Below are 20,132 nucleotides of genomic sequence, written 5' to 3'. Positions count from 1 at the left end.
CCAATATTTTTGTGCAAATTTTTTGCCATCTTTTAACTGGTCCATAATTTTGATTTATTATAATATTTTTCCTTATATACCGTTGAACGCAATGTTCATATATGTCTTAATTTTCAAAACGATAATTCCCGAAATATCAGATCAAATTCACACCAAGATGATCCCGCTCCCAGTTTTTTCGTTACTGCCACCCCCGGAACTCCTAGAGTATCCTCAGTTTCATTTTATCTTATCCCCACTATTGTGCGCTTTCATCTTGTTCTTGCCAAACCCGTCCCAAAAGTCATTCTTTCATCCGTGGTGCCCTTTCTTTCCCTTCCTCCTCTTGTTTTCTCACAAACGTATTATTTTCTCAAACTCGCGACTCACGTCAAAATCCTTTTCATCCTTAGCGGGCGCAGCTCAACTCAAATCAATTTCTTTTCTCTCAAATCCGCGTTCCTTTATCTCTCCTCCAACTCTCATCCACCCACCCGCCCCTCCCTTCACCGTTCTTCAATTCCCTTCTTCCTCTCCCCTCTTCTATTTCATGCCTCCTTCCAACGTAGGCCCTCCTTTCATGTTTCATCTTCCCTCACCCGCCAGTCCTCTCCCCCGGCCATTCCACTCGCTTGCTTCCTCTCCCTTTAACCCTTCCTCCTTCCCAGCCCCCTTCTTTCTATCTCTCTCTCCTCGTCCCCTCCCCAACTCCTTGCCATCCCCACACTTTCCCACTCTTTTCAATTCCATGGATCCCTCTCCACCTTTTTTGGCGAGCCCAAAGGAGATGAAGCCTCGGAAGTAGACAGAAGGAGAAGATCCAAGAGGTAGGGCGTCCACATCTCCTCTTCTCTAATTTCCTTCTCCCTGTTTTCCTCATCCTCTTTTCATCGTTCTACCTCTTCTTTCATCTTAATTCTCTTTCGTATCCATCTCATTTGTTCCACTCTCCGCTCTTACCGTCATTTTACTCCGGCTGCTAGGCCGAGGCGAGGGGCTATGGACAAGAATGAACCGATTCCGCCGTGGCGAAATCTTAGAGGGAACGTTTTTTATGGAGTTCAAAATTGGGTTATTCAAATCCTTTATGACTGCACACTTCAAAAGAGGAAAAAAATATTCATTCCGTTAGAAAGGAAATTTCTGACTTTATTGGGAATAACTTAGCCTCTTCGTAGTTCCAGTGAGTGTGGGTGGGCCCATACGTTTTAGCTAAAGCCGTCGAAATCCAACTGGGAGCGAAGGAACTGAGATCAACTGGACTGCATCCCGTTTTCTGGTTGGTTTCTCCCGAACGGCGCGTGGACTCAAATGAGCTTGGAAAATACTTTCATCTACCGGAGTGATATTTATTAGCCCGCGCCAGGGCATCTGAAATGCCTAGTTGCGGACTTGTTCTCGGATAAGCTCCATGTTTGGGCACAGTAAGTCACGGAATAGATTTTGGGATAAAATTTGAATCGATTCACATAAGCTTTGATCTCTTCATATACAGGGGCTGAAGTGTCCGCGCAAAATACAATGAATCGATCTTATGTAGAAAGAGTGAGAAGTGATTCGGTTGAGTGTGGGGGGATGAGAAAATAATTGTGCCTAAAGGAAATGGTCGGACGAGAGAGAAAATAGTATTAAAAATGGTTTTAATTGGGAAAGGAATGGTGGAGCAAAGAAAGAATGGGAGGCAAACGAAGAGTGTCGGGCGAGTTAAGGAGTCAGGGAAGGGAGGTTGTATCTGCCGCATTTTTTTGCATTCATTTTCAAAAATGATTTTTTTGAAGGAGAAGAGGCAATGATGAGGCGGCCGACAAAGACCTGATAAGGGAAACAGGGGAATGAGTCGGCGGGGAGTGAAATGTCATTTCGGGATTGGCTCAAAGAAGGTTGTCTTCTACTCAATCCGTATACACTAATCATCCAATGATATTAGTTTTGTACATTTGACTTTCGGAATCGAAACTCTATCTAGTTACGAGAAACCTCCCTTTCATCTCATTACTGGCAGGGTTTTGCAGAATTGATGGGCAGGGAGGCATCGGAAGGGAAGCCTAAGTCATATAAGAGTGAAATTGGCTGAAGATGCCATATCTCGGGTTTTTGTATTATTATACCACTTGGGCTTGTATCCTTCCGAAGGTTTGGGTTCCTGTCTGCTTCCCAAGAAAATCGTGGTGTCAACTCACTTGTCTCAGGGTCACATAGACTTATGTGATAAGGAATGTAATTTGATTTGTTATGCAACCGTCGTTTGAGTCATTCGTGACGATGTTGTGGTTATTAAGGACCTTTTCTCGATGATTAACTTAAGATAGTGTACCTCGGTAGAAATAACTCTAATTCAAATTGTGCCTTTAGGATCAACCTAAGAATATTGACTACATTTGAAACAAAATGTTTGCGAATTTCATTATATAATTGATTTGGATAAGTGCTGAGCATGACTACTATTCGATTTATCCTGGCGCAGAAACTTCTTGAGGAATCTTCTTTTCGTAAGGACCGGATAGTCAAAGGTGTGAGGAAAGGACAATTTTGACCGTTCGGACCCTAAAAGGCCATTCTCCTACTCTTGTGTGTGTCGCGTGCGGAGGGGGGGGGGTGGATGTTTGATGGGGAATGGGTACGCAGAGAAGCGGTGAAAAGAGATGAGATTTTGGTGTATTTTTGGCAACACATCCCTTTTCGCCGCAGTTGAGGCCGAAGACAAATTGCTACCCAGCGAAATTAATCCGTGTCATGTGCAACCTCCTCTCCCTCGCTCCGTCCTTCCCTCCAGTCCCCGGGCCCATTCCGTCCCCTCTACCACCTCCTCTGTCCCGTCGCACCCCTTACCATGAGACCTGCACCCGCTGTTCTCCTAGGAAAAAAAACTTAATAAAACAACCCAATTCGTTCTTTATTTGCTCAAGTCATAAGGGAGAGGGTTGTTAGGGATAGGGTGAAGGGTGGGCTGAGGGAATTAGCGGCGACGGCGTTTCTCCCACCTCTGTTTCGGCTCGCTCATTTTGTTTTCTTTCTGGTGCCTAGTGCCTCCCGAACATTCCCTTCCACCCACCCCTCTTCTGTCTGCCCACTCCCCCCTCCGACTAGCCAACCGCCGGCACCTCTTAGTCTCCTTCGCAGTTCCCGCGGCCTCACTGCCGCCGCGGAATCCAGCATCCCTCATCTACTTTCTCTTCATTACGTCGCAGGGAAACATGGAAGGGGGACGGCGTAGTGTCAGAGGGGTCGGGGCGGCGGTCTTTGTAGTGGTAAGGGTGGCCACGATACTTTTGTCCGCATCGTGCCCTTTTGTCGCCCACCCTATCCCTAACCATATCCATCCCATCCATTGTGGCCATTGGATGGCTTGTTTAGAATCCTCATTTTCGCCAGAGAAAGTATTTTTCCCTTCATTTTCTCAAGACCGGTTGGATGTTTTATTTCATCGAGGAAAACGTACCACTTTTCTCTCTTTCTGCTCCACTCAACCAACTCTTTGTTCCCGAGGCACATTCGGCGGAGGTGGTGGGTCATCATGTGAGCAGAAGGTCAATGTAATTTGGATTGCTTCCGGTTAAGGAGACATCTTCATTAATCTCTGTGAATTTTGGTCGAAAATTTGGTTGTTACCCATCTACCCTATTTCCGACGGTCCTAACTACACGTACCATTATTGTAATTTTGTGTGTCCTCAGTGGTGCCTAATATCTTTAATCCCGGGAAAAATAGGAGAAGTAAGGATTCGAGTTCGTTTTATAACATTCGAGCGAAATAATCGAATAATACTTTCTTGCAGTACTGCTAGTACTTGTGTTATTCAGGAATTAATAAAATGAAGCTAATTTACTGTGGCATAATACCGTTCCAATAAAACATTTACATTTCAAGTTTTGGATGTGGAATATTTCGTTGTGGCCTTTGAATTATCTTTAGGTGCCGTCAGTTTGAAGTCATCTCTTGAATTTGGGCAGTTGCACCAATTTTCTCGTTGTTATTACATCTTGTGCAAGATTAGTTGTCACGTAGGTTGTGCTGCTTACTTAAGGTTAGAGGTTAAATGCTAACCTGTTACATGGTTAGCGAATGCCAAGCAATAATGATAATAGGAAGAGTAAACATGTTAAATTACTTAAGTTGTTGGTACGCCAAGTTCAAATTACGATCATTCGTAAGAATTGTGAGTAGGGAAATCTTTAAACAGAAAAGCGCATCAAATGCTTCTTTCCTTGAGTAATTATTACGATGTTGTTGCCAAAATTATTTCAACAAATGAGGTAAAATGTGCCTTTAGATTACCACACAGTTCCCTGAAGGGCATGCCGCTAGATTATTTAAGGTAATAATGCTTAGGGACTTTGAATGTTCAGCGCTTTCTATGAAAATATTTAGGAAAACTGTGGAATTACATCATTTTTGCCCTTGAAAACCTGGTAAAGAGAGAGAATATGTAAATCAGGGACAAGTGGCAACCCTGTCCGGTAGTTATTAATAATTGGCCTGCATTATATTTTTATAATCTTCAATTTTTATTGTCCTCAGTGCTTTCTTGAATCTTCACGGTCTTTGGGCAATCATAACCCGAGTGATAACATGGTTTGCATATGAGCGTCGTTGTGTCATTTGTGTAAATTCTCACTCAAGCTCTAAATGACTTGAAAATTATCTCCCAGATCATCGCATAGACATACTATACGACAGCAAGTTCCATTGAGTATTGAGGAGAAATGTATGGGTGCGTGTAAACGTAAAATTTCCGGCTAATTTTGTTGAAATAAATGGTGTGCTGTAAAGTAATAAATGTACTATGAATAACTATCCTGTAATTTTGTTTTGTTTTTTCTAAAATGAACCAAGATTTAGGCTTTTCAATGTATATTTGACAGCATTTAATGACTGAATCCGGTCAGTTTCGTATAAACGAACATTCTCTTAGAAATTTAGCTGCTAAGGAGCGATCACCTCCTGCCACAGGTTTTACCCTCTCGGCATTTTTGTTCGTGCTTCTGTTTCTCTGATTGCCAAAGGATTTTCTATCAGTGCTTGTTCTAGAAGCATCTTTGATTGCGATTAAGATCGTTTCGAGATTTCACTTTAAAATATGTACGAGAAGTTTCTTAAAATTTCACAAAAAATAGGATTCCCTGCGTGAGGCCCACATCCAATTCGTTTATCTGGCAGATTACCATTGTTAGTAAACTTGTGAAAAATGGTTTTCTTTTGTTATAAACTGTTAAATTGTAATGGTGAAAAGCTGCAGTAGTCATTTGGTAGAATAAAAATATAGTTTCTGTGTTAGTGAAGGCCATTTTGTATTCCACCATGAAATTCTTCCTTAATGTGGAATCCTAAGTGATTAGTGTTTTACTAGAATTTTCTTTTGCGGCATGTCTTTCGGAAGAATCTCAATCACTCCTGTGCAGGTTCGTGCTAAATAATGCTCATGTTAACCACGGGCGCTCCACTATATGCTCCTAACTTTGAAGCGGCCGGGGGCCTAATATTTTGACGGTTCACCTAGATAAAAATGTAAATATATGCTACTGTTAGCCTTCTAGAATCCTTCCTCTACAAATGGTGGCACTTATCTGTGTGCTTTTCAGCAGTTAGGTTGTTTTTCCACGTTCGAGTCACGATACCTCTCACAGATTTCACCTGTTTTGTGAGGCGAGTCATATGTCTTCCCAGAAGACCCACCTGGATTTTAAATTCTAATGGCTTTGGCTCTCAAACAGCATGTGGACGGATTTGACCTTATGCAGGTGGTTTCTATGTGGGGATGACGTGGATATCTGGTCCCAACTTTCGTCCGTCCTATTTAATGCCATGCATGGGGCAGTCAGATAAACCCTTATTTGAACGCCTTCGTGGTTCTCTTTTGTCATTTATTTATTCACGTGCAGCATTACGTATAATCAATACAACTTCCGTACTTAAGTATTTTGCTATATTAATCGTGTGTATTTAATATGTAATCGATATATACGTGGAAAATGCTCGGTAAACTATAAAATATATTGAAGTTATTATCCATATCAATTTACATACTTAATTGGCTTCATAAAAGCTTCTGAATTTGTAATATTTTATCTTTGCAGCTAAGCCCGTTTCTTTTATGAATAACAATCATGTTTGATAAAATGTATGAAGCTGCGAAACAAGAAAAGGTGCGCTTTCATGCTCGTATTTTCAGTTGCCTGTATTATAACCTATAAACCTTATAAAATAACCTTATAAATAACCTTAAAAATAATTATGAATTTACCATTAACTTCAAGTGGCGATTCACAATGAATGGGAGCATTGCGAAATCTACCAATAATATCTCTTTGCAGAGAAAAATGATCTCGGAGTCGGAAATCCGGAAACCCAATTATGATTAGCACTGTGTAGCTATGATTTTTTGTTTGAGGTAAACAAAGTGTAATGCGGTCAAAAACGGAGCCTTAATTGGGCTGAACATTCAGGGTGGAATATATTGTCGAAAGTGGCTGCCTCCCACCAAAAACCTTTTGAGAAGTGTTCTTCATCGTTTTTTTGCATTTTAAAGTAATATGGCCTTTATGCATTATGCCTCATGGCATTTATAGGTGGGTCGTGTTTCTGAGCCTAATGCTAGGCTATTTACCTGATTTTCTGAGTCCAATCCGATAAACGTTGGTTAAAAACAAAGTTGGAAGTTTCAAGGTTATGACATTTGGCTAGCTTTCACCGTCTTCCAGGGACATTAACTTACTGGGAACTATTTGGTTTCGCCAGAGGATGTCTTTCCTTGCGGACTAGAATGATAATAGTCTTCTGTGAAATGAACCTCTCCCAATAATTATGTTCTAAAATGAGTCGCGTTCATCGATTACTATTCCCTTTGCAAGTTTTCGGTATCGGGATCGTTTCCTGTCAGAGAGAGGTTGTGTGAGAGAGAGAGAGAGTTGAAAAGAGTCGGGAGGTCTTCGAAGTCACTTCAACTGGTGGTGTTTTACTTCCGTTTGCTTATTCCCGTCACTTCCCAGAATGCAGCGGTATATTTCCCGTCCCGCACGCGGTGACGGGGGTGGAATGAGGGGTAGGGCATTCCGTTTAAACGAACAATGGAAATTCAGAAAGTGAAAAGTGAGTCCGTTTCTTCGGCCGGGTAGGTCAACCATCCATATAGAACGGAATTTTGAGCGAGGCAATTTGACGTCCTCATCCTTCCCCCTCCGAGAAGGTGCCGCCGCCTTCTTTGAATCTCCGCTCCACGTGAAGAGAGGGCGGTAAAGGGGTGTCGTGGTGGTCGCGGGGAGGAAATGCGAGGCTACTTTTCATTCGATGCCCGTCGGAAGAATGGCCTCTCTTTCTCTCTCCCCTTCCTCTTATCGAACGCGTAGGCGCCCACGTCGGCCCGATGGATGACTGTGAAAGTCACCTTCCGTCGCTGTCTCCCTAACCAGCCCACCTAGCCTCACATCGAGCGCCCCAGTACCGGTATGATTTTTCGATCTGCCGTGAGAATCTGCCGGGGATTTTTATCGCCGAGATCATCTTGGCGTTTTCGTGTGACGATTTGCCCTCATGTTGTCGCTGCAAATTTTAAATTATTTGCGTTCAATATATTATTTTTGTGTTTACTTTTTAATTTTAGTGTTGCTCATAAATATAATCTCAGGGTATGCCAAGCCGTGCAGTAAACGTAATCAATTGCATAAATAAAGAAAAATCATAAACTTTTGAAACAATCTCTTAGCAGGAAGCAAAAATGACTCCTTCAAATACCCATAAGTTTTCGGAGGTCGATCATTCTCTTTAGTTTTCACCGTAGCTCTCGGTCCATTAAGGTTGTGTCTTGTCCGTTGGTTTACGTAATGCTCTGGTACGAGGTATGGGTCTTGACGCTTATTCATCAGTATCCACTTGCCTGAAATAGTTCCTGTGTTCATCTACATCTACATAATACCCCGCAAGCCTCCACAAGGGCGTGTGGCGGGGGGTGTTAGGTCACCAACCGTAAAAAGGAAAAATACCACATGCAAAAAAACAACACGGAAAATTACACCCACAGCAGCGCACACACTCATGCAAAAATCCCTTCATCCAATACTCATGCAAACAAATATACCGCAAAACAACTAAAAACTGCACCCCAGGATGCAGCACGAAAGCCATCCTACAACACGGAAGCCAGGACACAACAAGCAAGAAATTGAAACATCACTACCACATGAAAATGCACCACGAAACACTCTACCCCCAAAGAGTCTGTAAAAGGCAGGGAATGCGACCCAGCGTTGCAGGGAGCAGGAATTTCCCCCCGCGGAGAGTGACGAGGGATTGAAAGGGAGACTTAAAAACAGATGAACAGAACACTAATGAGGTCATTCGGAAAGAATAGGTTATATTATGTGTTGAGACAAGTTTGAAAACAAATCGTATGGTATTCTCTTAAATGCATTTCCGAAAGTGTAATGGGGTTACAAATACCTAGCAATTCTACATTATATGGGTCGCGGTAGTCTTGCAATCGAGCGTTGGTCTCCTGACCGGAGGGCCCGGGTTCGATTCCTGGACAAGCCTTTCTGGGCACCTGCAGCTCCACCCAAGCTGTGTGATTTTTCGGCTTCCAGATCTTCCTGGGAAACCATAACCGGGACAGGGAAAGGAAGTGATCACCCTACCCTGATGTGTGAATTTCACACGCCGTGTAGGGCTTAGTACTGGGTGAACTCCATCATCACCTACCGAACGGACCTTCGGTTTGATTACTGTGTTTATATTTTTTTGAATATTTTATATCGTTCGTATCCCTTTTCGTCTCTCACGGTTTAATATAAAGTAATGGAATTGTATCCTTAAACTAGTCCACCCTAAGTCTTAATGCAGTTCCCGTGAGAATGAAGCCGAGATTTACCTCCTATTCCAGTACCGTCCAAGTTATCCAATCACCTGGTGCCCTTCAAACCCCTCTGCCTATGCAAGACCACGCTGCTTTTCAGTGTTGCAGTAGTGTCTTCGCATGGGGAAGTGTATCGTCTCTTTGTCTCTGGGGAGCGTGCCCTTCACCTCTCTCCTCCTCCGAAGCCACTCCTTTTCGCCGCAAACCCCCTCGCGGCGCGTCCCCCATTTCCCTCTCCAAGCTCTCTTCCCCCACCTCCGCTTTCGATGCCACTCCCCCTTTCCGCTCTGGACCTCAATCACAATCACATCTGATTTCGGCAGTCCATTCTGATACATAACAGTTGCGGCTCTGCCATGAGGTGCTCTCTTCCCTGCTCTCTCCCGTCCCCGCAACCCTCTCTCCTTTCCTCACAAACATTACCTCTTTGCCATGGCACCACTCAATCCCCGCCCTTCCAATCCCTTCCCGTTCCAAAATCCTTCGTGCTTCACTTGTTATTTCATCTTTCGTTTGTCTCCTTCGACGGATGTTATAGGGGTTCTTTTTTCTGCACACTCTGACGCAGTTTTCGCCATCTTGTGGTAAAAACTAGCGTATTGCTTCTCTCTATATTTTCGGTGTTCCATTAATTGTCATGTACAAAGATGATGCAACGGCAGGCCATCAAAAAGTTTTTTTCTTAAATTGGTGTAGTTTTTCATTTTTATATGTAATTTTCCTTTTCACCTTTTATTCAACAATTATCCTTATATGCTCTTAAGAAAGTACGAGACTTATTTGGGAGTATGTTTAGGATATCGTGTAATTTTCCTTCCGAATATTTATTATCTCGAGTGTTTAAATAAATATTTTCGTATATTTGAGATTTTCGTGACCAAGGCGTTATCTCTGCTAACATAGAGAAACTTTACTGGTCCGTATTTATTTGTAGAATTAATGTTTTTACAATGTTCAAGTGACACTTTCTGCACATATCCGGTTTGATATTGGAATTATTTTGTAATGGATATCCAATAATGATTCAATTCAGAATTGATGTATACAAGTGATGGGTTTTATCCACGCCTTTGAAGTGCTATTCTATCGGGCTGGAAACACAATTCACCTACCTTAACTCTGGTGAATGATATCGATTTCCTTTGTATTTGTTGTTTTATCCCTTTCTGGTGGTCTTCTCCAGAGTAAATTTTTGACTTGTTTGTTATAGAATGACTGATACGCTGAAAACGTCAGCAATAGTTGAAACATTTGAGAATTCTTTCACTTGCCAAAAGAAGGCCATGTCCTTGTGGACTCCGAATTTCATGGGTAACTCATGTTTTTCCGATTGTTGTTTTTAATTTTAATATGTATGCGTTACATTAACGAAATACCTCCTCACTCCAGTTTAATTTTCTCGCTTCGTCTTATCATTTATAGAAAATTTTTGGATGTGCACTTATTTATTTTATTGATGAGAAATGGCTACTCAGGGAGAATTATCAAAACAGCTATATGATGTGAAATGGAAAATATTCTAGTTTCGTCGTTGTTGAACACCAGTAAGTCATGCAACCAGACATGTATGTATGTGTACATTGGTCTCGTGGAGTTTTTGTGGCGTTTCATCAGTTCTCAGATTATTGTATTGTCAGGACTCATCGATAACCCAATGAGAGTGTGTTTTGGAGTGGATTTTGAGGGATTGAAAGTTCATTTATGAAGGAGAGTAAAGTGAACGACCGTCGAAGTAGCATTTCTGTCCTACTCTAGGGAGGAAGACAACTCTGGGTTGCTTCGACACGTCGATTCGGTAGCTACTCAGTGTTAATTCTATATCCCTTTTTACTTCCTGTCCTTCATTTGGCTCGGCTTCTTGAATGCACCTCCTCCCTTATGTCCATTATCACCAACAATCAGAGCTATGCATCGCGTTTTCCGCCTCCTCAACGAGTCGCCGATGACTCAGCCGTTATTTTGCGTGTTCTCTGTGTGTAGTGTGTCCGTGTGCACCATCTCCTTTCCAGGGCACTCCTCAAAAGAATTTGAATGTCTCTCCTCCCGCGCTCTTTCCCTCTGACTCGCCTCCGTTTTAGCGAGATGGTTTGCCTTTGCCCTCCGCAACACGCGAGAAAATTATGCGAATATCTTAAAGCAGCTGCTCGCCGAGTTCCTTGTTTCCAGGCGGCGACTCAACCGCCCGCTTCTGCCGCCGTTCCGTGAAAGGCTCCCGGAGCCTCCCGACTTACGACCCTCCGCTTCTTGTCCCGTGAAATCAAGAGAATGGGAGAGTCGCGTCCATCTCGCTCCTTCGTCACCTTTAGCTATGGGGAAAGAGGCTAGAGAGAGTTAGGGCCAAAACGTTCGCTCTGTTGAGTAGATTATGGTCAGGGATCTGTTTTGTCTCGTTTTAAAACAGACTCCGAGCGAGAAGGGGTGTGGGGGCTGTGTCGGATGTCCGAGGCATCGTGGGACGGAATTAACGCCACATATCACCTAATGGATTGCGCTTGACCAAGTCGCCAATTTCCTCGACAGGAGTGGTATGGTGGTGTCGAAGTATGTGCGTCATGAGCTGGCGGGTAATATTTGGTGATTGCAACTTTTTCCTGAGACGTGAAGAACGCGTTGACAATTAGCGAGATAGTTGAATGCAGACCTGTCAAAAAAAAATCTTGCGCAGCAATATCTGATGAGTTTACAAGAAGAGCCAGGTCTTTTCTCCGAGAAGAAATTTTCCCAATTAATCTTTATTTCATTTTAGTGTTGAACGTAATGTGTTTAATTTGCTTATCCGTGAAGGCAGATGCTTCGTAATTCAGCTACGCATCGTAAGTGGGCATCATGTTGCGATTTGATTATTAAAGTTGATATAATTTGTCAAACGTCCCATGAGAAAAATAAATTTGCGTTCATTCTATGTATCAATTAAATAAAAAATCAAGATTAATTTATATCCGTCTGCTGTTATTTGTTCAATTCAACGTCAGGGATACACTCTCTAAGAATGTAATGTGTTCTAACCTATTACGAGGAGTTCAAAATAATTCCATGTTAAGGGGGATCTTGGATTATGTACTTTCATTTTCTTTAAACTTTAAGCTAGTGACGGCGTGTTTCATACACAAAACAGTTCTCCGTGATATTGAGAATCTTGTAGAGGTTAAAAATCTTTTTAACGTCTTACGTTCCTGACTTCTTCAGTGAGTAGCTTTCAGTTGGAGATCCATGACGTTGTTCATGCTTCACTCTGTTATCTCTTGTTTACTTCTTGACCACCAACAGAAGGGTGAAATAGCTGGCGATTTATTACGGGCCATCTATATTATCGGCTGACAGAAAAAATATTTTCTGTCATTTTCGCTTTACGTTTCGAATGGTTTGATCAATAGGTATTCTGACTGAGATTGATCGAGCTCTCGGTGAACTGCTTCCCAAACACGGAATGCTAGAGAAAGCCATTCCTTGACTTATTTATAGGGTAACCGATAATTTTCAGTTTTTAGCACAATTTACGCACTTGGTTTGTTTATATTTTTATTTTTAATGTTCATTTTTATGCCATTCTTGGTTTTCCAAGGGGATAAAAATGTCTTAATGTACTCTCGCACTTCATTTTGACAGTATTCTGCAGTTTGTAATATATATATATGTATATATATATACATACATACATATATATATATATATATATATATATATATATATATACATATATACATATATATATATATATATACACTTTTGGATTTTACGTGGGACTTTTAACAAATGATATGACATAGAAGGGAATTGGAAACACCCAGGCCCTAGATGGAGGAAAACCCACCCAGGCGGGAATGATACTCACGAATTTTTTTAATTTTGCAGTGTTTCAGGACGTCCTCGTGGGTGTTTATCTGTTGAAAACTGCATGAGTTGTTCAGGATTGTACTTGCTTTCCCCTAAGTTTTCAATCATTGCTGTAATAATTTTCAGCAGTTACTTTGGATACCATTGAAAGGGGTAATCGTGGTGTAAAAGAAATCAAATGTTGTGCACCTAAGAGACATGGAGTTATATACATTGGGTTATGCTTGTGGGAGAGCAGGATGAGTGGAGGGTCTCCTACTCCGCGTAAACGCATCCTACCGTGAGGCCTGGAGATTAAAATTACATCCTAAAGGGTTGACGAAACTGCGCTGAAAGATCTCCCATTGCACTCTCTTCACTGAATACTTCCCCTAAAATATTCGTTAAATTTACTTGAATTAATGCCTAAATTCTTATTTCGTAAAGCTCCCGCTTCAATCCAAGCCGATAATTTGTTCGAGGGACGCTTTATGCCTCTATTCGTTAATTAATTTTTTTTCTAGCATCTATTGCATATGTGTAGTAATGCTATTGAAATTATACGTACATTTTCAGGTGGATTCCATTTAGTCAGTTCTCACGAACTCAATGAGATTATATTTTTCTCTGTTAACTGAAATGTAATACGTTTTAGAAATATTTCAATAGTCTGTTAATTTAATGTTAAACTTTAAATTCGTTGTGCCCGATTAGCGTGTATCTATTGAGATGAGTTTGTGGCGTCGAAGGATGGAGTAAGTCCAGTCGCATTTCAAATGAAAATGAACCGAGAGTTGCAATTTACGTGTATGTCATCTTTCTTTGACCTGCGTTACTGATATAACGTATGTTTATGAATATACCAGGTTGTTTGTTTCCTTCGGAAGAGGATCACGCTGGATGTGAACGGGGCAGCAACGTTGGCCGTCACCCTTATCGTCGCCATGATGCGCGGAGTCGTTACTTCCGCATCGCGGTGGAAAGATGATAGCACCCTTTCCATGCCGCCACGAGTTTCGAGCAACTTCACCGGGGTCCCTACCACAAACAGACACACGCGCGCATGTGCACTGCGGAGTGCGTGCTCTTTTAATTTCTTATTGCCTTCCCATTCCTTCCCTCGTCTGCTCACTCCTCTCCCCTCTCCTTCCTCTCGCTCCCTCCTTTCTCGAGTGCGCATGTTAATATTAAAGGGTAGCCGCCGGAAGCACTCCCGGTTCTCGCCCTCCGTTCGGGCTTCGCATCAGGGACGCAGTAATCGCGCCCTAATTAACTGGCAGATCATTGTGCTCGATTCGCAATAAATAATTGATGGGTTTCCGAATTCGGAATCGATGGCGACACAGCGCGAAGAGTAGGGAGACTCGAATTAAAACGGCTGCCAACTCCCGTTTGACCGTTCGACGGAGGTATCGCCCAGTGGCCTTGCTATGGGGCATAGGGCTAATTTTCCCCGGAATTCATTTAACCTTGAAAATATTTCGCCCGAAAGTTATATCCTCCGCCAAGTCCAACGCGCAGAGCACAATGTAACCCTCTTCTCAGTCAGTGTCGTCTTTTCCGTGGATGGTTTTTAGTATCCTTGGAATAATCTTTGGTGAACGATAAGTTAAGGGCAAATGCTCCTGTTGGCATCTCAAGTATTAGTATAATTTTATATTCTTTTTTATAATTTACTCTTCTGAATTGCATTTTTTCCCATAATGAAATGTTTCACATGACGACACTGCATCAGCTTTCATATCTGTGTGATTGAATTCACGTCCTTGGGCTGGTCAATTTTTGCACTGTCAATTGAAGTAACTCTATTTTCTGGATGGATTATTTCATTTTTTAATTTTATTATTTAACCAAGTATTATTTATTCCATTTTCATTAATTTATTATCATTTTGTTGAATAAATATCTCCACGTTCTTAACGCTGTAAATAATAATTTGTTTTTTGCCGGTTGGTAAAAAATCCCTTCTTCGCAGTTATTTCCCCGTAATAATGTGTGATATTTTAATGTTGATAGAATTATTTAGACGTTAATACGATGCCATATGATAGTTTCTTCATTGAATCAAGAGCTAATAAAAATGTTATTTATTTTTTTGTTGATGTTAAACATCTCTTTTATACATTTCCCCACTGACTTCTTGTCGTCTTTCTCTTTTACAGTGTGTCAAAGCGTTGACATCCGGAACTCCGTCAAATACCTCGAGAGACTGAGAGGCTGTCGTGTAGTCGAAGGCTTCGTCCAAATCCTCCTCATAGACCATGCCGTTGAAGACAGCTACACAAACGTAAGCTTCCCTGAACTCCGCGAGATAACTGGCTACCTCTTCTTGTACCGCGTGAATGGACTCAAAACCCTCGAGAATCTCTTCCCCAATCTCTCCGTCATCCGCGGGCACACTCTGTTCTTCAACTACGCCCTCGTCGTCTTCGAGATGCTCCACATGCAGAGGATAGGGCTCTACTCCTTGACGGACATCATGCGCGGCGCCGTGAGAATCGAGAAAAATCCCAACCTATGCTTCGTGGACACCATTGACTGGGATATGATCGCCAAAGCCGGGAAAGGAGAGCACTACATAGCGGTAAGTGGAGGCCGCTGAAGAGCGGCCTCGGCACACCTTTTTCTCTCCCTCTCTCTCTCTCTCTCAGATTTTACCTCGGCAATCACGTGCGTACGCGAGAGTGGCGTGCACACGGGGGAAATACGATGCGAGTATCATCAGGTCGGACAGCGATCCTTCGATTCTTGGTCATCGCGGAGCATTCCTTGGTAAAGTTCGCGAAAAGAAAAAAACGTGGCTAAAAGCTTGGAATCTATGGAATTGACTGGTGATTAATATTTTTTTTACCGGTAACCCAGTGGGTGGTAGGCATGAAATAGTTTACATTCTCTCATTCAAAAATTCATGTGAAACTGTCCTATATCTAATTTGTATACCTCGTGGTAATCAAGTATCTGAATTGTACGTTATAGTGTATGCACCAGTAAGGAAAATACAATCGGTGAAGAAAGTGGGAAAAACACTAATTAAAGAAAAATAAGTAATAATTCAAAATTATATGTTCGTGCCATGGAGAACCAATTTTTCCCCTTGGAAACTCTGAGCAAAATAAGAGGAATGAAAAAAAGCCTGTGGCTATCCTAATTATAGTCTTTCGCTTTCCCGTTGCGTAAAATGAAGTCGCGATAAAAATCTGGTTGAAGTTGAAGCATCTGAAGTGAGTAACATTAAGAGTTTTTCCTACCAGTTCCTAAACGATATCGTTGTGAAGAAGTTTATTGTGATGCCAATTTTTATAATAATGAATAGCTGTAATCAAGTATTAATAAATTTAGTCTTGCTAGGTTATTTATAATCTGAAAACTTAAAAGGGCAATATTGTGGATACCAGCCACGAGCCGTCTGAGAATGAATCAAAATAGTATTTTTGTTTTTGAGTTGGCTTGTCTAATTCAGTTTCGCATTTTCTCCTTTTTATTTGAAAGGGAGTACTAATAATAGGTATGAGATGTCCTGATTTTTGTTTTGGTATGCCTTGTGTTTTTTTCATGTGAGCTTCACAAAGCGAGACCAGATACGTGAACGTTTGGATGGTGTGTAGCTATATCTCTACATAACTGAGATATTGCTTCACTTTTTGAAGCGGGCAGATTACGAGCTAACAGAGGCATCCAGCCTTCGTCGCTGCGTTTTTCATCCTCCATTCTTTCTCTAGCCCGCATGACATTTTTTCCCATGTTACTTTCACTCTCGTTACCGCCACTTCCCCAATCCTCCTCCCCACACCAACCCCTCCCTCCCCATGCCCTGGCCGTTTTGCCAAACCTTCCATTTTTTCCCCCTTAAGCCCCGTTTTGTTTGCGATTCCGCCTTCGGCGAAAGATCACAGCTCTGCCATGCGGGCGAATGGGTTACTATGGGATGCGCGCTTCCCGGAAAGTGTGCCCCTTTCCACTCCACCGCTCGTCTGTCTCCTCCTCTCTGTTTGATAATCTCTCCCTCTCCCCGAGCCACTTCGTCACACCCCCACCCACACACGCACACCCTCCTGTACCCACTCTGCTCATGTTCATATCGTACTTGGCCAACTCACAGTTCCTATTCGAGACACCCCTCACACTTCTCTCTTTCTTCCTATCATCCCTCGCTAAGTGTGCCATCGGATATTTTTCCCTAATTCTATTTTAAATTTCCCTAATAAGCACTTTCCTCTTAATTTCAGCCTTTTTTTCTCGACGATTTTCTATTCCCGCCCTCAGGGCGGAATCGGAGTTGAGTCGGTATTACTGGCCGCAGCTAATGGTTGTGAGATCAAATAGTGCGGTGGCGGATGGCGCCTAGAATGCGGATTTGATTTTTAATGATTTGCCATCAATTACCGTCGGCACCTCTTTTCATCTTTAATAAACTCGAGAATTATTTTTCCTGAGTACCCCTTCGATTCTGCCAGGCCATTTTGTGATGAACGCGCACTTCTTTCATTTGTTTCGATCTCGCCGCCTTTGCGAGGGTCGTGCACACTGAAATAAGCAGAAGCCAGTTGCAATAAGCGTGAATGAATTCAAGTTTGAAAAAATTCCGAATGGATGGATGTCGTACGTAACATGTTATGTTTGTTGTGGGTATTTCGCTGAAATTGAAATTAATAGATTGTGGTGAGTTTTAGTTGGCGTATTGCTAGTTTTGGGGTTTTCCGTTGCACACGTCCTCTTCTTTTCCGGTATGGTTTTAAGGCGCAAAAACACGTTGGGCGAACTCTTTATAAAATACTGTTTTGATTTCACTCTTTCCATGATGAATAACAATGAAACCATTCTTCGCCAAGTTATTTTCCTCGGATGAAATTGCTTTTAGCTGTAGTTACGTACGGGGCTAAATTATCGGAACCAACTTATTTTCACGGGTCAAATTTGAAATATCGTCATGTATTCAATGCCCTGTTCGCAATGGATGACGCCCGTTGACATAAATGATTAGGTTTCTCAAAATAAATTCCATTTCTTCAGTCGTCTCCCTAGCACCTGGTCCTATTCTTTCCTCTTGGTCGAGACTCCGCGCGGCGTACCCATTCCAGTTTTTCCCGGCTTCAGCAACAAGGGGGTTTTATGATCTCAATTTCGTGGGCGCCCAGTTTTCCACCGTTAGCTATGCGGGACGGAAATGACAAGTGTAATTTCATAGGCTGTATTTCTTCCATGTTTCCCCGCTCTTCCCTTTCCAACTCCCCGGCACCCTCGTCCCTCTCTCTTCGCCTTTTTACCCCAGAAACCCTAACTGCGAGCTCGCACAATACGCAGACGCTTCTCGTAAACCACTCAAAACGGGAGTTTTTCGGTGGGCGTTAAGTAAGTGACGGGACTCGGCCCTTCCCTGTTTCACGCCTTCGTTCTTCAACCTCCCTCTTTCCCTTCCCCTCTCTTTCTCTTCCCTTCGCAACACTACTATTTTCCATCCCTCCCTCCCCTATATCCTACTCCCGCCCCTCCTCCTGACTCTTCCTTTTTTTCCACCTCCTCTTCCACCCCATTCTGTGTCCCAATTCCATTACCCACCCTCCCTCTGAATTTCCTCACCCTCGCCAAATTTCTTTGCCCCTCCCTCCTCTCGCCCTTCCCCATATTTACCGCTCAGAACCCCTATCCTTTATCCCCTCCTCCCCCAACCTAGCGTCCTCTTCTCTTAAGTGTGTAGCCTTTCCCCTAGATACCTCGGTCCCATTGCACCCTTAACCGTATCCCCCCCTCCCCTCTTCCCTCCCTTCCATTCCTAATTACCGGAGAGGATATTTAGGGGTGTTGAGGTGAAGGGTGGCTGGATGAGGGGAGGTTGACCGGGTGAGGTGGGGGTGCCGCTAGGGGTGTTGGGGGAGTGATTGAGGGAGAGTAGGGACGAGAACGAGGTGGGTGGGAGATCGGTGTGTGCGAGAATATTTGGAAAGGTTTTGTGAAGCTTTCATAATGATTAATTACCCACCACACTCCCATTTGTTTATTTATTCCTCGGGTTCCCATTTTTTTCCTTTTTCTCCACTCTCCCGTTCAATCGGTCGGAGAGCATTTGGCATGCTCTTTTAATATTCCGTCGGAAGCATTCCCCTATCCGTCCGGGGTGTTTTCGCTGGATTATTGTCGTATCCTCCTTTGTATATGGAAAATTGACACCAAAACAGTGCCTTGCCGCCGACGCCTCAGCGATTGTTTACCTTGTAATGATACCGGCGTGGATGTCGGCCTTTCAAGGGATCTTGTTAACGTGGAGATTTGATCCGTTTTAGATTTTGTTCGTTCTTTCATGATATAATTTATTTTTAATCGACTCGGGGTACGAAAAAACTGAAACAGAGGGGTTGATGGTCCGTAGGGACGAATTCTTGAGGATCCTAATGTAAGAAAAACTAGACAAAAATTTGGCGGAAGAAATGCTAAGAAAAAAGTTGAACTTTCACATTAAGAAGTGTGTAAGAAAGGGAAGGAGTAAATCAGTAAAGAATTAGTCTGAAGTTGAGTAGAAAGAGGGCTGCCGTTGTCATATTCCGATTGAAATTGACATAAGGTCTTGTCTTAAGGTCTTCGTTCTTCGACTGGGAAAGTGAATTAGATTTTACTCCTATGAATATTCCCCTCTTTCGCAAGTCTGAAAACTACTTATTTGAAAAGAGACGTTTCAGGCGTGATATGGTGGAATATCATGATCAATTAAAAATAGCAATTTTCCACAAAAATGAAGTTTAATGCGACCGGTTTCAATGTTACTACATCATCATCAGGTCACCCGATCACAAACGCAGTATGTTTGCTTGAAACATACTGCGTTTGTGATAAAGTTTTTAAATTTAATGCTATCGTTAAATATAAGCCGTTGCTGTTAATTTTATTTATTCACTCATTCTCCGACTCATCTGCCATTTTGCTCTCTGTTACCATGCGCCCTTCAGCAGGCACATCGATGAGCTGCAATAGTAGATCTTTGTGTGTCTCATTGGTAGATTTTTCTTGGATACTAAATCAAGATAATGATTTCACTCATAAAAACTTACATTTTAAAACAATCCATTTCTTTCACGGCTTTTCATTTTTCGTGATTTTGTTGGCTCTCTGTGCAGAACCAAATGATTCAGATGCTGGTTTTGTGTCTTCATAATCTACTTCAATAAAATAATTTGTTTGATCAATGCCGCATTATTTCATTTCTATAATATATGGTATGATGTTGTTTGCGTGATTCGTTTTAGCGCAGTTTTGGTGAGATTTGTCCAAATACGCAACAAAAATTCCCTTCCATTTTTTTTCGCGTGATATCCATTGGCATTAGAGCTTCCGATTTTTGGGAATTTTGCTGGGCGCCTACTCTCGATTCTTAGGACTTCACCAGATTATTTTAAATAGTATTGAGGGAATGAAAGATCATCCCTCGGGAAACCCATGTTTTAATTGATAAATATTGTAGCATTCTTTCCGTTTTTCTGGAATGTATATACTTTTCTCCTTGTAA

The 20,132-nt window shown here is 42.3% G+C and overlaps 1 protein-coding gene across 2 annotated transcripts in view; it reads left to right on the top strand.

Annotated features, from left to right (window-relative positions):
- LOC139692390 (insulin-like peptide receptor) overlaps positions 1-20,132 on the top strand; it is a 645,500-nt gene that overhangs the window by 434,105 nt on the left and 191,263 nt on the right. For both annotated transcript variants that reach the window (XM_071590557.1, XM_071590566.1), the window contains exon 2: positions 14,800-15,221. In XM_071590557.1, coding sequence (XP_071446658.1) covers positions 14,800-15,221 — 422 coding nt within the window. The remainder of the gene's footprint in view (positions 1-14,799; positions 15,222-20,132) is intronic.

This window comes from Hetaerina americana, unplaced genomic scaffold (assembly GCF_022747635.1).
Source record: "Hetaerina americana unplaced genomic scaffold, ioHetAmer1.1.p SCAF_1, whole genome shotgun sequence".
Lineage (NCBI taxonomy): Eukaryota > Metazoa > Arthropoda > Insecta > Odonata > Calopterygidae > Hetaerina > Hetaerina americana.
Note: the sequence above shows the minus strand (reverse complement) of the source record. Positions and strands in the feature narration are given on the sequence as shown.